Source organism: Arvicanthis niloticus, chromosome 23 (assembly GCF_011762505.2).
Source record: "Arvicanthis niloticus isolate mArvNil1 chromosome 23, mArvNil1.pat.X, whole genome shotgun sequence".
Taxonomy (NCBI): Eukaryota; Metazoa; Chordata; class Mammalia; order Rodentia; family Muridae; genus Arvicanthis; species Arvicanthis niloticus.
This window is the reverse complement of record NC_133430.1, coordinates 34,708,237-34,730,476: the sequence shown is the minus strand read 5'-3', so window position 1 is coordinate 34,730,476 and position 22,240 is coordinate 34,708,237. Positions and strand designations below refer to the sequence as shown.

Sequence of the window (22,240 nt, the reverse complement as noted above, 5' to 3'; positions counted from 1 at the left end):
ACAGATATATGTGGAGATGTGCATAAAGTGTCTCATACATGTGTGTATGTGTTATGTAGGTCACCTGTCAGCTGAGACCTAAAAGCAGTGACACCCCAATAGCAATTATCACGATTTCCAAATGCTATTCTGAAATGGAATATATATACTTAGAGAGATGGCTATTCTCAAGGTCAGGATAAATCTAAAATAAACATCTTATTGTGCTAAACAGCAAAGAATGAGAGTGGAGAAAAAAAAAATCCCAAGGGTCACCTGCCAGTGGCTAAACTGACAACTTCAGCAGCAATATAAATATGGGCTCCAAGGGCTCCCCAATGATACAAACAGCAAAGAGACGAAGAGGCTACTTATAGCAAAAAGCAACTAACAAAGAGCAATGAAATTACAAAGTCATTTAGGTACTACCCTAGCAGCACAGGTAAGAACTACCATTCGAGGTTAACTAGTGTCTACATGTTTATGGAGTAACAAGAATTATTTACAAAATCTCCCAGTAGAACTTAAAAGGGCTAGAAAGATGGCTCTATGAATGAGAGCCCTTGCTTAGCAAGCATGAAGGCCTTAAAGGCCCAGCATGCACTTAAGTCAGGTATGACTGGACACTCATGTATGCCTGTAACATCAGCATTGGGGGGGGGGGGGAGTCAGCCAGTTTAGCCAAAATAGCCAGCAAAAGATCTTATCTCAAGGGAATCACAAAGAGTAATAGAAAAGAGCACGTGTGCACTCATGTACACAAATGCATACACCAACATATCACACAGTACTTCCCATTTTGCACTTAATTGAAGAAAAACAGTGGACAATATGGAGTAAGAGCCCTGATGATGCGGAGACTGCAGCGATCCAACCCTATGAACCATGCACGTGGCATTATACACAAACACAGTCAATACATATAATATAGCAAATGGGGAAAACTCCAAAATAACTCAGGACGTAGTTAAGAACCTGAGCTACAGATCTCAGGAATTACATTCCACAAACTCAAAACACTGACAAGTGCTCATAATAGACTAACATGACAAGAATCTACAGGATGATAACGATATCAACAAGCGAGTTTTCCTTTACCTTTCAATTATTCAGTAAATGTACTACTGTAATACCGAGGAATAGCCAGATAGTACAATACATGCTCACTTACTCCATTAACAATTCTCAGAGACAAGGAAAAGTCATGATGAGTCATATATACAAATAACTTTATTGTTAAAGATATATACTGGCATATCTGTGGGCTAGGTGCACTGCCCAAATCCAGTAGAGGAAAGATTACAAAAGATATTTAAGAAATATTCACATAGAAAGCATGGTAGGGAGAATGTCCTTTTGTGAAGAACAAGTGCATTCCATACAAATGAGAGGGCTCCGATAGTGTTTCCAGGCTCAAGAGCCTCTCACGGCGCTGAGGTATAGTGACTGACAAGGAGCTGGCCAGCTTCCTTCTTGTCCAACATTCACTGAAGTCTCATTCGTTTCTCAGGGGGACCTTTAGTGCTCACAGTCTGCTGAACGTTCTTTGTGCTCTCCTTCTCCTCAGATTTTACAGTTTCTGGCAGGGGCTCTGTCTCTTTCTTTGCCTGATCCACTAGATGTCAAAAACAGGTATTTTGTCAAGACAAATGAAGGCAGAAGAAAGACATAAATTTAAACAGTGGTTAACATTAATGGTTTACTCTTTTAAATTCATTTTTAATTACTTATGAAGTTGAATATTTAGCTGTTTCCCCAGGCAAACATATTTTAAAATTCATTTATAAACCTAAAAAAAAAATTAAGGAAATTGATAATGCTAGGCAAACACATGTTTGTACTAAAATCAAACATGTATGAACAAGTCACAAAAAAATGGCAACATCACAGACAGCTCAACACCTGTTCACAATGGTGAAACCTAACATCATGTCACTTTGGCTTCTTTGTTCGTCCCAGTCTCTCTAACCAGACTCTACCTCCAAATGTTAGTATCCCTACCACAAAACCACTACCTGCTAGCAATTCAACAGAAGTCAAAAGTTAGGAGTGACAAACTAGACTGAGACAGCCTAAAAGGGTAAAATGGCCGCAACTCATCTCCCATGCCACTGCTGTTAGAACATTAAACAGGCTGCTTGATCTTATTTTAAGTTTAATAAGAACAGCAGATGAACCATACCTGGGACGGGCTTTTCTCCAGATTTTTGCTAGGATCCGAAAAACAGGAAACGGGGAGAGAAGAGGGGAAAGTCAAGTTAATAAAATTTCTTCTGCATTATAAATGACAACTACCATTCATAGAAGTAGGCTTCTCATTTTCTACTTCTTACCCTTCATTTCGGAAAAATATAAATCTAAGACCAGAAGACAGGCCAAAGACGCTGTTTATCTAAAAAGCTGTGTTACCCCCCTATACACACAGGTGACAATAAAAAAGAATCTAATGAGACTCACATAGAATCTAATGAGAAGAAATAACAGAGCATCCAAACCTTCTGATACTTACATGCTTAGAGAATATGAACTATAAGGAAGGAGAATGAACCCAAGAGTGGTTTAATCAGAGGCAGATGGGCCTCTGTGACTGTTGAGGCCAGCCTGGTCTACACAGCAAGTTCCATGGATAAACACTTTAGTTTTAAGTATAGCAGGAATGGGAACTAAGAAAGAAAACTGTTTTTTTTTCTAAAGATTTCTTTTTATCTGTATGGGTATTTTGCCTGCACGTATAGATGTGTACCATGTACATGCTTGGTGCCCATGGAAACCAAAAGAAGTCAAATCCCTTAGAATTAGAGTTACAGATGGCTGTGAGCTATTAAGTGGGTGCTGGAAACAAAACCCAGATCCTCTAAAAAGCAGCAAGTGCTCTTACTTGCTGAGCCACCTCTTCAGTCCGGCTGGTTCAGTGGGTTAAGATTAAGATCATGTACTGCTCTTGCACAAGACCTGAATTTGGTTTTGGACACTCACACTGGGCAGCTTACAACCACCTGGAACACTAGCTCCAGGATCAGATGCCCTCTTTTGGCCTCTGAGAGCACTACAGTCACATGCACAAACATATACACAGAAACACCATAAACAAATAATTAAAAAATAATTTTAAAAAATGATCCTAAGAGGTATAATATTAAAAAATAAAACTTTAGGGGCCTGGGAGATAGATCAGCAGATAAAGGCACTTGCCACCAAAGCATGACTACCTATTTCCACCTACTAAGTTTGATTCCCAGAAACTACAAGTTGAAACACACACACACACACACACACACACACACACACTTACTTTTTAAAATGAAACTATAAAAAAGATTGCTGGGGTCATTAGAAGTCGGGAGCAGTGTCAAGCCCTCTACAATACAGCAGGGCTTTACAGTCCTTGTTTTTCTGATAGACGTTCTTATTTTTCAATCCTAGTACTCATTTAAATGTTCCAAAGCACCTTCTTCTCCCTTGAGACTCACAGTCAAGTCTTACTCTCAACAGTGACACTCTGCATGCTGAGCTGAGACACACTGACAAAACAGGACACTAATACCAACCTACCTTGGCAGACTTGTATAAACACACGTACAAGTATCCATGCACATCTGTTATCTCAGAAGGTAATCTCTTTATCCTCATGTTAGACAGCCTCATATTACTATATCTCACAGTAATAAATCTCTACTGAGTAAAGCTACATATAAATCTTTGTAACAAATTACCAAATATGAGGGTGGTTACACACACCCACATCACAGCTGCATATCATGAACATATCAAGACTTAAATATATCTAAAATAGTTTGGAGGAGCAATTATTTAATAGAAGAGGAAACATATAGTATATTGAGAGCAATGAACATGTTAAGATTTTTGTACTGCTAGTTCTGAACCAGCACTTAAATGGACACCTTAAGCACCAGCACACACTGACTAGTCTTTCCTTAGTCAGCAGTGGATACTGCTGACCAACCAGCACAATGTGCTGTGAGATATGCAAACAGAACAGGAATGCCTTTAGTCAAACTGAATCAAACAGTCCAAGGTAAACCTGACTGGAGTCACATCCTACAGTACCCCAGCAGTTTCCAGATTAAAAACCAAAACCACTCAAAAGAACTCATAAAGACATAACTCCCCATTCTCACTATCTGTGTAACATCCAGCAGTAACAAGAGGTAAAACATGGAATATTTGTGAGCTACCACGTGGGTGCTAGGAATCAATCCCAGGGCCTCTGTGCGCTTAACTGCTGAGCCATTTTTCTAGCCCTAATTTTTTGTTTTGTTTTTGTTTAAAGATTTACTTTTATTTATGTATATATGTACATGTTCAAATGTCACACATGTGGATACTCATGGAGGCCAGATGACAGTATCTGAACCCCTAAAACTGGAGTTGTAGGCAGTTATGAGCCACCTGATATGAGTGCTGGGACCCAAACTTGGGTCATCTGAAAGACCAGCAATGACTAACAACTGAGCATCTCTCCAGCCCCTGGTGCAAATTTTAACTATTAAATTTAACTATGTTAAATCGACTTATGTATTGCACATTTACATCACAAGTCAACGTGAAGGAGCTATGTTTGCCATGCTCAAGAGTCACATCTGTCTAGTGGTTAATGCACTGTACAGCACAGAACTAGATGTTCTTCTTTCAGGCTACACAGCAGAGATGGCATACTCACCAAATGAATGACCAACCTCATCTTAAACAGCTCAGAGCAGTGTCCAAGCACACAGCTCTTACTCATGTTCCCCTTGCTCACCTTCAAGAACAGTTCATGACATTTCTCTAAGCTGGCTTCCTGATGCTATGTTCCAACCCGTGTCACATGCTCTCTTCACTATCACATAACCATTACAGTAACATCCCTCACCATTTTACAGTCAAACAGGGAAGAAGCCTGTTCTAATGTCATTTTATGGTGTTTTTCTTCTTCTTCTTTTTTTTTTTTTTAAAAAAAAAAAACCAATTAGCTTAAAACTACTTTAAAAATCCTCAAATTCCTCCTAACAATAATAAGTATGCCTGTGAGGTACACATCTCTGTAAAGGGTCAGAATAACTGACACTAACCACGACACTAATGTGGCCACATGCTCCATCTCTCACCTGATTTACTTTGAACGCATATAATGGCAGGTAGGTCTGCTGCTGCTGCTAGACTGCTCCAAAATCCTAAATCCTAGGTGGCATTACAAACCTTTACCACTGTTACAAGAGACCGCTATGTTTACCTCTGCTTCCTTTCTGACCATGCTACGCCCTCTACCTCTTTTCCATTCCTTCTGTTAAAATCTTTAACCCATTAACCATTTAAGAACCTACAGCCTTTATGTATCAGGCTTGGAATGCAGCAGCAGAGTAGGAAACACGAGCTTCATATAGGTTGTTATAACCTATTATGCTCTCAGCAATTGCTGAGAATATTATCTAAATACAGACCTCAGTGTTCACACAGATCCAATAAGGGACATCAAACAATGCAGAATCTACTTCCTTTATTCATTACCTCCACTAAGTCTTTAAGAACCTCTCTTCTTATTCAGAAGTAAATTTTTAGCTAATAAGGAAAAGCAGTATTTTACAGTTATACCTAAAAGACTTTCCAATTAAAAACGTGTTAGAAAAATGTCAAATCAAAATTCACAACACATTCTTGTTACCTGAACAAATCTGGGTGGAAATTTCTGTCTGAGGTCTATGAGTAAAGCATCCACACGCTGTCTTTGAAAAATAGAGCTTGGTTCTTCTTTCCTTTTGGCTTTAGGTTTGACTTTATCTATTAAAATATAAAATCCAAATCAACATCCTGAACATACTCAAACCATTATTTTTAATAATGTCTTTACTAGGACATGTTTTCAAAGAAAATAGTAAATACATAAAAGAAGTTCCTAGTTCTCCTTTGCAAACATTTCAAAAGCTGATAGTTCAATTACAGTGCAAACACTGATAAACAAACAGTTTTTAGACTAACATTCCTCATAATTACCTATATCAATCCATGCTATTGACTTGAAATTACTTTTGAGTGTTTTTTTTTTTGTTGTTGTTATTTGTTTTGTTTTGTTTTTGGCTTTTCGAGACAGGGTTTCTCTGTGTAGCCCTGGCTGTCCTGGAACTCACTCTGTAGACCAGGCTGGCCTTGAACTCAGAAACCCACCTGCCTCTGCCTCCTAAGTGCTGGGATTAGGCTGGAGAGATGGCTCAGTGGTTAAGAGCACTGACTGCTCTTTCAGAGGTCCTGAGTTCAATTCCCAGCAACCATATGGTTAAAGGCATGCGCCACCACTGCCTGGCTACTTTTGAGTGTTTTAAGTACAATTCAGTGGTCCTTTTCCACAGAACCTACTATGGACACATAGAAAGACAGGTTTTGCAAACTAGTTACTATGCTCAATTATAAAGACAGTAATTAAACCAGGCAAGAGAATCAGGAGTTCAAGATCATCCTTGGCCATATAGCAAGATCCGATTAACCTGCCTGGATCACACAAAATCTGTTTCAAAAGTCTGCAATTAGCCAGGAATAGTGATGCATTTCTCTGTTAATCTTAGCACTTGGGAGGATGAGGGTAGGAGAATTATAGGATCAAGGCCAGCCTAAGCTCCACTAGAGAAATTTTCTAAAACATATTGATTTATTTACTCATTCTTTCTGAGAAAAAAAGCTAACCACTACATCAAGGGGGAAACTTCCAAAACAAGATCATGAAGGCAAGATTAGAAAGGAATATAAAGAAATTCTGAAGTTAGTCACATATGTCATTTGCTCTAGGCAGGGGGATAGACATCATAAGGTGGGGAAAACTGCCTCTAGGTCAACGTCACTCCACTAAGGCCCACTTTCCTACATTAAACATTACTGCCTGCACCCAATACTAAAAATCAAAATAACCATATCTGGAAGGCCACTGAATGGCTCTGAATCCTACATAAAGGTCATCTTTCCCACACTTCATTATTCTCAATAAAGACAATATACTGATATAGACACATTTCTGGAGATAGGTTTTTGGTAAAACACGGTAAAAGAACAGCCAGAGATTACCAGCCATGGAAACTAAAGGTTCCAGTATCATGACAGGTGGTAATATCAAAGAATCATAAAGTGAAAAGAACAGTGGACAAAGATACTGGCTATGCAAGCCTGGAGACCTGAGTTTAATCTCCAGATTAAGGTGGATATAAAAGCCAACTGTGGAGTTGTCCTCTGACATTGTGCTGAGGCACACACACACACACACACACACACACACACACACACACACACACACACGGCAGGGTGGGGGGAGAAAGAGAGCCAGGAAATAACCTCATTAACTAGGGATACAATGGGAGTAAAGTGCTTACCTAGTAAAGTCCTGGGTTTAATCCTTAACACAACAGGAGGGGGAGAAAAGGAAGAAGGGGGGGGGGGGGGGGTAAGAAGGGAGGGGACACAGCTTGGCCAGCTGAAGAAAGGCAACCAAGAATAGTATCTCATCTCCCTGACTTTGAAGACTAGAGGGTTGAAGGGTTCCAAAATCTAAGACAACTGAAGAAAGAAAAAAATATCCTTGTTCTTTCATCACCAATGTTTCTCCTCTTTGTATTCTAAATAATTTAAACCCTAAATCTTCTTTACAAAGCTTGTGAACATGATAGTCCACGAACAAAATAACAACCGTTCTGATGTTACTATTCCTGCACCTATGACATGAAAACAAGGGCAGCAATGTCCTCATCTTCTGAAAAGTTAAAACCTATCTCAGTAACGTCACAAGCCCTTGAACTTCATCGGCAGAGTACCAAACTGTTTTGGGAGGGCCTGGGCACTCTACTTACCCTGCTCTTCGTGATCTTTAAAGTGCCACCAGTACCCTTTGGAAGGATGGTATCGACAGTATGACATAGCTTCATCAAAAGCTGACTGAATACCATGCACTGCAGTAAGCTTGTAAGACAAAACAAAAACCAACACATTCTAAATCTCTCACGAGGTCAACTACAGTGTCCTAAGTAAATAGAAAATATTACCTATGCAAAGACAGCAATTTCCTATTTTCAGAATCTAGATTACCATTTAACAGGAGTTGTAGTCACCCTTCAGTATCCACAAGGGATTAGTTCCATATTCACATGACTTATACAAAATAATTAGCATTTCAGTATAACTTACAAATTCTATGTATTTTTAAATCATCTCTACTTATAAGGCGTAACATAATATAAATACTATATACACAGCTGTTACAATGTATTGTTTAGGGACCAGTAAAATGGACAACAAAATGTGGCAGGAACTTTTCCTGCCCATTGTATTTGCAGTGGAGCTTGGTGATTGGGCAGTAGAAGAGGTAGATGGAGCTGGGAGTTGGAAAGAGAAAGAGGAGGAGACAGAGAAAGAGGAAAGATGGCAGGAGATGTTCATGTCTCTAAGAGTCTTGCGTAGTTATTCATGACAAGAGGTTAGATACTAGTAACAATTCTGACTGTGTGGGCATCTCATGTATTGAGTATTTGCTGATATGTAAATCCATTGGATAATCTTAAGCATTAAGAGTCTCATTTCTACTGGGTACTAGAATTGTTATATCTACAGCATGGGGGTAGCGGTTATTCCCTGGGTTTTGAAGCACGGACTCCACAAAGCTGATCGGTAGAGGTAGCCGCCACACTAACGTCTCGTGGGTCCCAGGGTTGATGTTCCTGGCTAGCCAGTGTCTGGGTTAGAGAAAGAACATGGCAGCCCGGGAACTAGCCGGAGCCGTGTGCTGTTCTTTTTCCAAGTGTTTTATTCATGTTACTAATGTAGACTGTAGCTCTTCAGGCAGATTCAATATATCAGCACTGACTTGATCCACAGAAACAAGTGTTCAAAACCCTCCAACAGTCAGCATTTTATACCAGGTAACACAAAGTGGAAGACCTTCTACTTGATTCTCAGAGCAGGGTATCTCAATTAGAAATCTGCTTTAATGTTCAAAGAATGTGAAAAAAGCTAAGTGTGCTGGCATGCATTTGCAATCTCAGCACTTGGAAGATGGAAACAGGAGGATCAGGGGTTCAAGGACACCTTCAGACACATGGTGAGTCCAAGGCTACTCTGTCAAGGACAGAAGGGAGGGAGTGAAGGCAGGCAGGCAGGTGGGTAAAGACATACCACTCTGGAGTTTATAACTGATCCCAGGTCTGGTGCCTGATAGATGACTCCAGCAATGATATAGTAATCAGCCAGTGGGATAACTAAAGCAGCAAGAAAAAAATGCGTATGAACATACCTTGAACACAAACTGCTAATAGATGGTTTTTAAAAACTAAACAACTAAACTTTGACACCTCCCTAAATTGAACTTTAAGGGAAGGCCTGGCAATTTCTCTCTTTATAAGTAAGCAATATGGGAAAACTGTTCGTTTATTATGTTACCTGGAGTTAACACTGAGTGATTAATGCTTGACTATTTCTATGCCATTCCATCTATACAACCTGAAGAGTTCATCACCTCTAACCACATGCAGCGCTTCACAAGCCACAGGCGGCACGTCTCTATCACATTGAATCAGGTCAATATGCATCTTGATCTTGTTGAAATGAGGTTCTCACTAGGGACATGTACAGATACACATAGCAAACTTCAGTGCTCTGTGTGTGCTGTGTATTGCTGTCAGTCAGCCAGAGCTGCACTATCTAGTGCACTATACTCGCCTCTGAGTCCCAGGACTGAGCCCAATGCCATCTCATGCCATTTCTATCTCCCGAATGTTCCCAAGTGACCTTGCTTATTATCTGCGTTTCTCCTTTTCTCTGTACAGACTATAAAACTCTCGTTCTGAAACAAGATTTGGATTCCAAACTGTAACTTTTATGTCAAGTGATTCTCTGATACTGAACAAGGCTAAAAGATGTCCCCAAGTATCTTGATGTAGAACATCTACCTGGGAGATGTCTCCTGCCAATACTATCAACTTTTCTACTTCGAATCATCTCTTCAGTGAGACTGCAAATTCCTGACTTGATCTCAAGGTGTTTTCCAGTGCCAGTGCTCACTAAAATGTATACTGTAGCTCTCTTACTCCAAACCAGACCTGGCTTCATTTCCTCCTCATTGTTGTTTCTTTATTCATTTTTAAAAAATATTATTTATGTACTCTTATTTACACCAGTACACAATAGCTGTTTTCAGACACACACCAGAAGAATGTATCAGATCCCATTACAGATGGTTGTGAGCCACCATGTGGTTGCTGGGAATTGAACTCAGGACTTCTGGAAGAGCAGTCAGTGCTCTGAGCCATCTCTCCAGCCTTCATTGTTGTTTAAGTAAATATTTATTTGGTAATAGACCCAGGTATAATTTTTGATTTAATGTGTCATTTGAAGATACACAGTTTATCCTCTATGAATTTAATAAGACTATATAGGTCATATATTTTATAAAGTATCAACTCAGAGACTTTATAGGGGGAAATGAAAGGTTCTCAAGAGACTCAAGGTCCAAGGACTCAACAACTGCTCTAGTGCTACAAGAGTTTTTGATATACTTCGTAAGTGTAGCTATACCTGCCTGCCCAGGCAAAATGTAAAATATGAAGAGTGGATGCCTGGTTTGCTACTGGTAGTCTGTAATTATAGTGGGCAGAAAATCCCATGCCTACGTGACCAGTGGGGGGGAGGGGGAAGCCTCAGGCTCAGAGTTTCAAATGACTTTCTGGAGAGAAATAAATAATAGATAAATAAGTGTGTGTGTGTGTGTGTGTGTGTGTGTGTGTGTGTGTGTGTGTGCGCGCGCGCGCGCAGTTTTATCCTATGCTGAACAGAAAGCATACTAGATATGGACTCTCAGCTGTACATCCCTACAATGTCTTTTTGTATGATTGTCTAGCTATGTGTCCTTACAGGGCAGCCATAATGAATTCTGGCCATGAGTACAACAGATGCTTAGCCTGCCGAGTATACCCCTAACAAGTATTAGACATGTACAGAGTTTGCAGGACCTACAGAAACAGAACTCAATGCAAATCAAAAACAAAACAAAACAAAACAAAATCTAAAAATATATATAACATAAGTCAGTTGCAGAATGGTATACCGAAATAAATCCCTTATATAAAAACAAAATAAAGCACACAGGTCAGAAAGTAAATAAACAATGGTGTTCTGTACATTTACCTTGAGCAGGAGACTGCCGCTGTTGCTTTCGAATGATGAAGAGAATGGGCTCTTGCGCATGTAGAAGGATGTATTCAATTCCAACCATCTGACTGGAAGAGACATAGAGATCTCGAATGACTCCAGACTCTCTGTAGGACACTTAAGTTACCAGGTAAATTATAACAGTATTGTAGGAGGGCAGCTGAAATTGCTTATGATAGATATTTAAAGTTGGCTATTGAATAAAACTACCTATTTTCCTATACAGGTATATACAGATTAAAATGTGGCTTTTAAACAATATAAAAACTCATAAATTTAAATTTAGTTTCAGTAAGATTATATTTAAAACTACAGTAAGTTATCTTTAACAGCTACATTTACCTCATAGTAAAAGCAATTTAAAATATAGGAACTAAATTTTATAAAACCTACCTCATTCCCCAATATTTATGAGTTATTTCATAAACTTGTGCAAATGCAGCACCTTCAGTCCTACCTTAGACAGACATTATGAACAAGTTACAAATGTATGTCAAATTTGTACAAATCCAAACAAAATGTGTTTTATTATTTTAAATTATATGTTTATATATATGTATTATATTTTACACACACATATAAGTGTGTTTACGTTCGTGGTCAGAGGACAATCTTTTCTTTTTGTTGTTGTTTTTAAAGATTTATTTATTTACTATGGTACAGTGTTTGCTTACATGTATTCCTATATACCAGAAGAAGGCATTAGATCTCATAGATGGGTAGAAGCTACCTTGTGGTTGCTGGGAATTGAACTCAGGACCTCTGAGAGAGCAGCTGGTGCTCTTAACCACTGAGCCATCTCTCCAGTCCTGTTGTTTATTTTTGAGACTGCAATTTAATGAAAACACTTCTCCCTTCCCATTCTTCTCTCTAAGCCTCCCAACGACACCTCCCCACTCTCCTTCAAATTCGCAGCCTCTTTTTTATCATCATTACATACATATATGTACTTCTATGTATACATATTACATACTTAAGTATATATGTACTATATGTATATTATATACTTATATATAAAATACATATTACATACTTAATTATATATGTATATTATATACTTATATATAATATATATTATCAACTTATATATGTTATATATAAATAGAAATATAGATATTATATGTAATATCCTAAATATAACATGTTAAGTACATACAATGTTACTTGTATGTGTGTTTTCAGGGCTAACTGTTTGGCACTAGACAACCAATTGGTATTCTTTGCTGGGAGGACCTCTCTAACACGCCCAGCTTTACTCAGCTACCTATAATTCTTTGTGTAGCGTTGAGGTCACATGTATCCCCACCAAGCCCCTGAGAGTACAACTTTTAAGAGCTAATTCTCTTCTCCCACCATCAGATTATATAGCATGAACACAGATACTTTTATTTATCTCCCCAGCCTAAAATTTTGCTTTCCTTCCAAAGGTTCTACTGTGCCTGTTACCAACCACCATGCACAGGCCAAAACAAGTATTCACCGCAAAATCTCTAAAACAACTTACTTCAAGTGCTCTAATGTCAGCCTCTGCATTTTGACCACTTCATTATTACATGTCCTGTCATAAAAAGGATTGCTTCTTTCTGAAAAGTAATCCAGGACACTACCACTGTTCAAAATGGGGATCCAAGAGCTATCAACCCAAGAGATTCCCAGCAGATTATCTATAAGAAAAAAATAACAGAATTAGAAAAGATAATGTAATTTAACAAATACCTATTATGTGCTATGAATTAAGGAATGACTTATCCTGCCCTATGTACTGACAGTCTAATAGAGGTCAGATATGAAATAGAAACACAGTAAGTAGTAAAGTTTGGGATAAATTAATTATAAAAGCACAAAAGGGGAAACAAAACACTTTAAGGGGGAAATAGAAATTATTTTTCATGGGGAAAGACGTGGATTTTGCACTGTATTAAAGAAGAAAGGCTCACCACAAAGAAAAAAGTATAAACTATTTCCCAGGAAGATACCCAGGCCCCTCCCCCACCCACTCAGAGAAGCAGCAGAGGATGGGGGAAGGATTGGGGGAAGGGGTGACCAGGAGGGGGCAGTAATTGGGATGTAAAATGACTAAGTTAAAAAAATTAAATTAAAAAACAAAACAAAACAATTTCCTAGCATAGAAAACTCATATACAAAGGTATGAAAAGAGATAGGTGGTGCACACCTTTAGTCCCAGCACTGGGAAACAGAGGTAGATGAATCTCTGAGTTCCAGGCCAGCCACACGGCCAGGAACACAGCCACAACCACCAGTTTAAAGATCCTTCCACTGGTGGGCAGGGAATATTAGGGAGCCTTTTATTACAGGTGAAAGGATATTGCTGTAAAAGTTAAGGGGCAGATGGTAAAATCCACTTGTTACAGCCATAATGTTTCACACTCAGAGTAGAATTAAACCTCAAATTTTAAAAAGGCATGGTAGATCCAGGAACAGTGATGAAGATCCACCGTCATAGCATGCTGAGAGGCTGGGACAGGAGGATCAAAAGATTGAGGCCAACTTGGACTACATGTGATCCTGTCTTAAAAGATATGGTAAATTAATTTTCTGTAATGAGTTTAATTGAGCACTATTTAATTATAAATTGGCTATGATGATGTTTCCTATCAGTGCCTACTAAACACCACTACAGTTAAGTAATCAACATCCTAAGACTTATATAATACTGGATGATGAATATAATACAGCTCTTCTATACAGCTACTTTTACCATTTCTGAAGAAGTCAGAACTAAGTCAAGGTGATAAGCAATTCCGTGAAAAATAAATCAAATGCAAAAAGTTGTTACATGTAAAAAAAAAAAATTAAAACTCATGATTTGTGTGTTTTAAAATAGAGGAAACAAAGTATATTAACAAAAATAATCAATACCAACCATTTATATATATGTATACGTATATGCATAAATATATATGGATATAGTCACAACATACAAAACCAGGAAATAATGTTTTTAGAAAAAGACAACTTTTCTAGTGAAAAGCAACACAGGGAAAACCATAACTATGATTTAAATTTCCTAATCCTACTGACAATTTTATTTACCATAAAATGTGCATTTCTTTTGTTTTGTTTTGTTTTAGTTTTTCGAGACAGGGTTTCTCTGTATAGCCTTGGCTGACCTGGAACTCACTCTGTAGACCAGGCTGGCCTCGAACTCAGAAATCCGCCTGCCTCTGCCTCCCAAGTGCTGGGATTAAAGGCGTGCGCCACCACCGCCCGGCAAAATGTGCATTTCTTTTAGCTGCCTTAGGAAACTGACTTTTTCCCTAATAACATTTTATCTTTCTATCATTACCAGGCATAATCATTTCACGTCCACATCTATTAACTAACTGTTGGTAGGTAGGTAAGATCTATCATTATACATACAATATTATGTTAAATGCTTGGCACACTGTAACCCAATAACTGTTACAGTAGTAATGGTGGCATTTTCTCTGTTCTAATGGCAAATTTAATATACTTTTATTACTAATTCTCATACCATAACCAGAAACACAGATAATGTGCTCCCATTAAATTGTGTGTTTTTATTCGTCAGAAATGAGCATAAGAATCACTAAATGCTTCAATTTATGACTGAAGTTCAAGGCAAGCATGACTTATCTATTATTCACAGATATCAATCAATTTAAACAGCCTCATATATCCAAGGACATTCATCTACAAAAACTGAAATGAAAAGTAAAGTCTGAAAAAAAAATTATTTGCCCCACTTCAAGTAAGTTGTGATCATTTCATAAATAGAATACATCACAAATCAGATTTAATCTCGTCACTCATCCTTCCAAGCTCCCAATTTCCATCCATTCCAGAAAAGTCCTGCTTTTGTTTTGTTTGTTGTTTTTTAATTCTACCCTTGTCTTCCTACACTATTCTCAGCAGCTGAAATGATCTAATAAATAAATGCATGAATTTAAAAACCAGACACAGACAGAACATGCCATCCCTGTCGCTCAAAACTCTGCGGTGGCTCTCTTGTCTTAGAGGAAATTAATTGTACCCTACCCTACACTAGTTCTCATTTATTTTCCCAGATCTTCTCACTTTCACGTCTCCTGCCTCCAGCTCTGGCTATACTAGCTTCTCTGCCGTACCTCTAAACACCAGACACATTACAATTATGCTAACAAATCTAAGTAATAAGCAATACATTATACACATGTATGAAATTGTCAAGAGGAAAAATGAAATACACATAAACAAAAACAACCAAACATGCTACCCGACCAAGGAGCAATTAAGAGGTTGCGTCTCCATTTATTTATTTATTATTCTTACTCAATGAAAATGCCTCTACTGTTCAGCCTGCCGAAGGTAACAACTGAATGAATGATAGATGAAAGGTATTATAGACTAGAAAAATAAAACTTGTTAATATGAAGACTTAGGGTCTTCTGTCCGGGGACCCATAGGGTGGGATCAGTCCTTATTTTATTCCACTTCTCTCTTCCGAAAAACCATCCCTTCGCCCTGGTATAACGCTCAGCATTACAAGAGAAAACCCCGAATTGTTTCTAATTTTTCCGCTTCTACCCTTTAAAAGGGACTCGTCAGAACACGGGAAAGCGCTACAATTTTTGGTTACAGTAGAGCCTTAGGCTGCCCAGGAGTCACTCAGAAGAACTTGAGAGACCTCACAAAAGAGTGTGACGCTGACTTCGGCAAGCTATGAACCCCCCAGTAGACCACAATCTGGTAAGGGGAGCATAACATTAATTACCTCGGATATCCACCGCCGCCATAATTCCAAAAGCGCTCTAAGAGCCTACTTCCGGCGCACAGTAAATGTAATGACGACCGCGACGGAAGCGGCGGCTGACTACCCTACGGTTAGCAAGGAGGTCAAAAGTATTCACGCGGAGCGCAGCGGCAGAAGAGAAAAAAAAAAAAAAAAAGCTGGCGGGGGAGGGGGGTAGGGAGAAGTGAGGCGTAAAGTGGGCGGAGCCGGGTTGAAGTCCTGTAGTTGGACACCAGTGGGAAAGAAAAAGGTGTGTCACAGAGTGGCGGCGGCGGGAAGAGGGGATCGGGACCCGCAGAAGGATGAGGCAGAGAGGGGCGGGGCCCGTGGACCTGTGGAATAAGAAAATAAGGGAGGACCTCCTCGCGTGAATGCCGAGCTGCAACTGGCAGAGGTTGGAGGTACAGAGCTAGAACAAAACAAACAGAAAGTAGGCAAAGCGTCAGGGCCGAACCGTGGGGAAATTCATTTTATTTACAAGTAAAGAGGTTAAACAGAGTGCTGCCTCTTGCTCATTACTGACATTTTAAAATTCTCTAAACCAAGGCTCTCACTTGTAATCCCATCTCTTGGGAAGCAGAGCCAAGTGCACAACAAATTTGGGGCCAGCCTGGACTACATACAGAGGCAGTATTTTAAAAATAATAAAAACACCTCATGAGTGTAAAAGTGAACTGTTAGATTTAGAAACTCTGTTTTTCACCTTGTCTCAAGCAGAAAATTCAAAAGACTTTGGCTTTCCTATTATTGAGCCAATTAAAAACCTAAACCAGTTAAAAACCTGTAGCAGTTTTTGAATAAATTTCGTAAAATAGAAAGTGCTTCTGAGGTGAACAAGGTTAAAAAGAGAAAAGGAATTCCCTGAGTAGTGTCTAAACACCTGCAGGCAGGGAATAATTCTGTGGTGTGGGGAAGCCAAAGGAAGCCACAGCAGAGCTTTCTGTCTCTAAAAGCAAAATGATGAAGATGCCTACAAACAAGATACAGAAACTAAGAGAACCCCAAAACCTGAAGGAAGGAGCCTATATTCACAAAACTAAGGGCTACAAGACTCCCCCAGCATTTAATCATAACCCACAAGCAAAGCAGGAGAACCAGTAATTTAACTGGGACTTTTTGACTCATAGACCAAAGATTTCCACATTTTTAAATCTCAGCATAATAAAAGCACACACACACACACACACACACACACACACACACACACACACACACACGTTGGTTTTCAAGACGTTTTCTCTGTAATGGGCCTAACTGTCCTGGAACTTGCTTTGTTGACCAGGCTACCATGGCTTTGAACTCACAAGGCTGACTTTTTTTTGCCTCCCATGTACTGGGATTAAAGGTGTGGGCCACCACACCCAGAGAAAACATATTTCTTGTTCACTTCAATTTTTGAACTAGGATTTTATACCTGAAGTGATGTGGATAAAAGAAGTGTTCATAAAGAAGTGTGCACATGCTGAGCTGCTTTTCGTTCGGTTGGTTGGTTGGTTGGTTGGTTGGTTGGTTGGTTGGTCTGGTTGTTTCTTTGTTTTTATGCGAGCAGTTTCAGCAGGAAACAGCAAGTTTTTTGTTTTGTTTTGCTGATCTTGTTTCCTTACATCTTTAGAAGATTAGGGAAGGCTATGACAATACACAGTAAGTGTGACAAGCCAGACTGGAGGCGTTCACTGGATTTCGCAGGCTGCTGGGGGCCATGCAGGAGGGAGAAATAGTTTTATTGGGATGCAGTCCACAGGTTAGCACATCCAAAATGGGTGTGCCTGGGTGTGGCACTACCTGAGGTGTCCTGAGGACTTCATGCTGTTAGGAAGTTCTGCTCAGCTTGCTGCCCTCACTTCCCTATTAATCTACTTACTGTGTGAAAACTCTAAGGGGGACTCTGCCCCTCACTGGGCTGCATCTCTGGCACTCACAGTAATCTTTATCAGGCATTGCTGCCAGAGCGGATTAATGATACAGTCACCACCCTAGCAAAGAACTTAGAGATGTAGGTTGTCAGCAATGACCACCACCCTTAGAAAGAAGCGTTTGGAAAAATAAAATTGTTAGTGAAGCTAGGTTGAGATGTTTTTGCTACTGGTTCTGATGTAGCAAATCATAGTGAACAACTTGAAGTTCAGAAAGTTAAGCTAGGGACATTTTATGGTCAGGGAACAAGAACAATGGCAGCACTGGCTGATGGGACTCTTGCTGAGGCTGGACTGGTGATGACTGGTTTCTTAGATCCATTTTACCCTCAGCTTCCTGATATGATTTAATAAGAACTGCCGATGAGTAGACATGCATTCTGAGGATTTAAAGTAGATGTGACTGATTTTTATATAAAAGTTTAGACTTATGATTCTTTTAAGATTCTTATAAGATTACTCTTAATCCTTTCTTTGTAACTGCAGGTTGCTGCCTGCCAGTAAGAGAAACAACTTTCTTTGCTCACACTTTGTTAATCTAGAACAAGTTGCTTAGTTACAAATGTTTGTGGGTTCTTGGGAATAATTTGCTTTCTTTTTTTTTAGATTTATTTATTTATTTTATGTATATGAGTACACTGTAGCTGTCTTCAGACACACCAGAAGAGGGCATCAGATCCCATTACAGGTAGTTGTGAGCCACCATATGGTTGCTGGGAATTGAACTCAGGCCCTGTGGAAGAACAGTTAAGGTGCTCTTAACGGCTGAGCCATCACTTAAGCCCCATAATTTGTTTTCTTTACTTGTACTATGTAATGTTATTTCTTGTGAAGGCATTGGAAAACACACTGCTTTTTCATAGTCATTCACTAGAAGAAAACTAGAATGTAATCACATTGTAATTTTATACTGCTTGAAAGATTTTGCTAGGATATATAAGTCATGGGAGAAAGAATAAAGTTGTTGGAATATTGTTCCTTCTACCTACCAACTATGTGTATATATGTGTGTGTAAGATGTTTTCTCCTCTTATGAGGAGGGATTTCAGTTATTTCATTCTTTTTTTTCTTTTTTTCCCCCTTCCCTTCTCCCTCTTGCTCCATCCCCAAGTACACTGTAGCTGTCTCAGAAACCCATATGAGGGAATCAGATCCCATTAGAGATGGTTGTGACCCACCATGTGGTTGCTGGGATTTGAACTCATGACCTCCGGAAGAGCAGTTGGTGCTCTTAACCGCTAAACCATCTCTCCAGCCCCTTCAGTTATTTCATAATGAAGATATAAAATAACCGCAGAATTGCTGAGGCAGAACCACTGAAATGCCATTCTGGAATCTCTGAGAGTAACTCCAGTGACCCAGGGAAAGATCAAATATCAATACAGTTTGTGTATGTAAGGGTTATAAGAAAATGCATCACCCATATATGGCATGAGATACAAGACAGTACTTCTGAAAACAGCTGTTCACCCAGGGAAGTAGCTGTAATTGTAAAGTAGCCCAACCACTGAGAGCTCTACCTCTGATCCCAATCACAGAACACAGATAAGCTCAGTTCAGAAACATCAGAATCATGGACACTCAATGCTTATCAGCACTCTTCTCACTATAGAACATCATCCAGAGTTTGTGAGGTTGTATGGCACTAAACTTCAAAGACCCCATGAAGCAACCAAAAGCACCAACAATGGCAAACTAGATGGTCAGAATTTCACAGCAAGGTAGACTAGACATAACTAGCACAGTTGCTTAGCTGATTCTGGAATGTTACAGAAAGGAGCATCCTACTCACCTGTCATGTGGGAGGCCAGAGTTAACTAGCTGGATGTCAAGTGACAATTGCAGAAGGTGATGGATGAAACACACACACATACACACACACACACACACACACACACACACACACACACACACCTGCTGATAAATCCCTCTTGTGGAGCTATGAGTAGAGGATTGGGCAGTTTTCTAAATAAGGCTACCAAGATAGGGGTGTGGTTAAGTAGTAGGTGCTGCTACTACTGCAGGACACTCGGTTGTATCTCTAGCATGCAGAAGAAGCTGTAGCCAGGTGTAGTGGCTCACATTTGTAATCCCAGCACTTAGGTGACGGAGGCAGGGAGATCACTGCAAATTGGAGGTTAATCTGGTATACAAAGTGAATTCCAGGCCAGCTGGGGCTATATAGTGAGAGACTATCTCAAAAACTTCCTCCAAAATAAGCCCTCGATTTTATTAATATGATCAGTTGGCCCAGGTATTCTCCTTGCCCTTTTTTTTTTTTTTTTTTTTGTTTTTTTGAGATAGGGTTTCTCTGTGTAGTCCTGGCTGTCCTGGAACTCACTCTGTAGACCAGGCTGGCCTTGAACTCAGAAATCCGCCTGCCTCTGCCTCCCAAGTGCTGGGATTAAAGGCGTGCGCCACCACCATCCAGCCTCCTTGCCCTTTTAATTTGGGCCTTACCTACATGTTTATTCCATCCTTTTTCATGATTAAAGTCAACCAAGGTTTTCTCTAATTTGATTATATTTCTTTAAAAATCATCTTTCACCTTGATGAATTCTAGAGTGTCTTTTTCTCTTTCATCTATTTCCATTCTTAATCCTATTCTTCCTATTTCTTATGGCTTCTTCCTTCATTTTGAAAAATAAACATTATCTAATTAATGCCCTTTTAATCATTTAATGCTATAAATTTTCCTTAAGGAAACATTTTCCATTGTATACCTTGAGTTTCAGTGGACAGTGGTTTCCTTTTCAGTTTATTCTGGGTGCTTTTAAAGTCTTGGCTCGTTTTAACCCTCAGGTTACTGTGTGCTTTCAGTTGCATCTTTTAGCTGCTCTACTTGCCTTTCTCTCAGAGGGTCTTCTGTGCCTCCCCGCAGCTGTGTGGCAATGCGTGATGTCGTACTGAGACATCTAAAGCTTTGGTGAGTGCCATTCTTTTCTGCCTTCATTCACACATGCAGCCCAGTATGCAAGAGAGCAAATGTGTCTGAGGGTGAGTGGGCAGGCGTGTGCACAGGAACAGAAAAACAGACACACACACACACACACACCCCAAAAACATTGACCTAGAAAATTTTACTCAGGTGTAAGCAAGATTAAAACAAAGGACAAAAGTTGAAACAAAGGGTTTACAACTCTGAAGATGCTGACAATCAGTAATAAGTGATTTTAATCAGAGGGAATGTGGGCGGGAAGAAAGTAAGAAACAACAACTGTGGACAGATGTTCCCCTTCTCTTCTCCACTGACACATGAGGAAATTATAATATTTTGTACTCACCACTTCTTAGAAGTGGAGATGCCCAGGCGATTGATTCAGTGACTGGATGATTCTATCTCCCAGCCCATTTTCATGTTACTTTCTCTCCAGCTTGGTTGCCGGGTAACTCTGATCTGATGCCTGCCTTCCCAGTAATTATATTTTTGTGTCCTCCAATCATTGTCTCCTGCTGAATTTTTCTGCAGTTCACATTTTATTTCAAAATTGAGCCTATGTAGACATAAGGAAATCGGTTTCTATCCTCAGAACCATGCACAGACTATGCTGATATAAGAAAATTTATCAAGTATTTACTAATAGAAGGAGACCTCTGGGTTCATACTCAATATCCTGCTGATGGAAGCAGCTCATTTCCCCTACAGATGTCTGTCTCTGTGAATGTGGCTTTTTGTGAGCTTGACAAATAATGTAAACTTATTTTATATTTTCTTATAACGGTCAAGAATAAGATGCAGTGCTACTTCACAGATTGACCCTTAATAGCAGGAGGTGGGAGAGGTTGACATGATAGACTCCATTTTCTCATCCGTCCACACCAGATGGCATTTTCTAGTTAGATTCAGACAAAGAGTATCAATTCACATACTTTTCAGATAGATAACATACTCATGTAAAATTTAAATGCAAGCTATGTATGTGCTACAACAGGCTGAGAATACCCATCTGGTTCATAGCCAAATCGCTGACAGAAACAATTTTCCCTTCTTGCTCTTCCTTTATTCTCTAAGCTGCTAGTTGTGGTTGAGTATAGAATGACCATGTACATAAATATTATAATAAAAAGTAAAGGTGATTTAACAGATGTTGCACGGTTACAGAGGACAAATCAATCATAAAACTCCTCATTATCACAAACCACAGAAGCTAGTTGGCATCTGCCTTGGTGGGTTTCATCATGCTTTTGTCTGATCTTTCCTTGCTCACTTCTCATCCATCCATTTAGGGCCAAGAAGGTTTATTCTGTACCAATGTATATATAAAGTATATAATTAAATTCTAGCGGGTCAGTGGTGACGCACACTTTTAATCCCAGCACTTGGGAGGCAGAGGCAGGTGGATTTCTGAGTTGGAGGACAGCCTGGTCTACAGAGTGAGTTCCAGGACAGCTAGGGCTACACAGAGAAACCCTGTCTTGA

At 39.4% G+C, this 22,240-nt stretch overlaps 1 protein-coding gene across 2 annotated transcripts; it reads right to left on the bottom strand.

Moving 5' to 3' along the window:
- Positions 1-1,191: 1,191 nt before the first annotated feature.
- On the bottom strand, positions 1,192-16,031 carry Med6 (mediator complex subunit 6). 2 transcript variants are annotated; one of them, XM_076921796.1, is made up of 8 exons: positions 15,890-16,031; positions 12,659-12,818; positions 11,131-11,222; positions 9,124-9,206; positions 7,806-7,914; positions 5,642-5,757; positions 2,162-2,189; positions 1,192-1,594 (listed from the first exon to the last, which is right to left on the bottom strand). In XM_076921796.1, the coding sequence occupies exons 1-8, from the start codon at positions 15,909-15,911 to the stop codon at positions 1,464-1,466; spliced, it is 741 nt and encodes a 246-aa protein (XP_076777911.1). In that variant the 5' UTR covers positions 15,912-16,031; the 3' UTR covers positions 1,192-1,463. The 2 variants fall into 2 exon arrangements, with proteins under 2 accessions (XP_076777911.1, XP_076777912.1); XM_076921797.1 differs by lacking the exon at positions 5,642-5,757 and having other exon boundaries at positions 1,393-1,594.
- Positions 16,032-22,240: the final 6,209 nt, after the last annotated feature.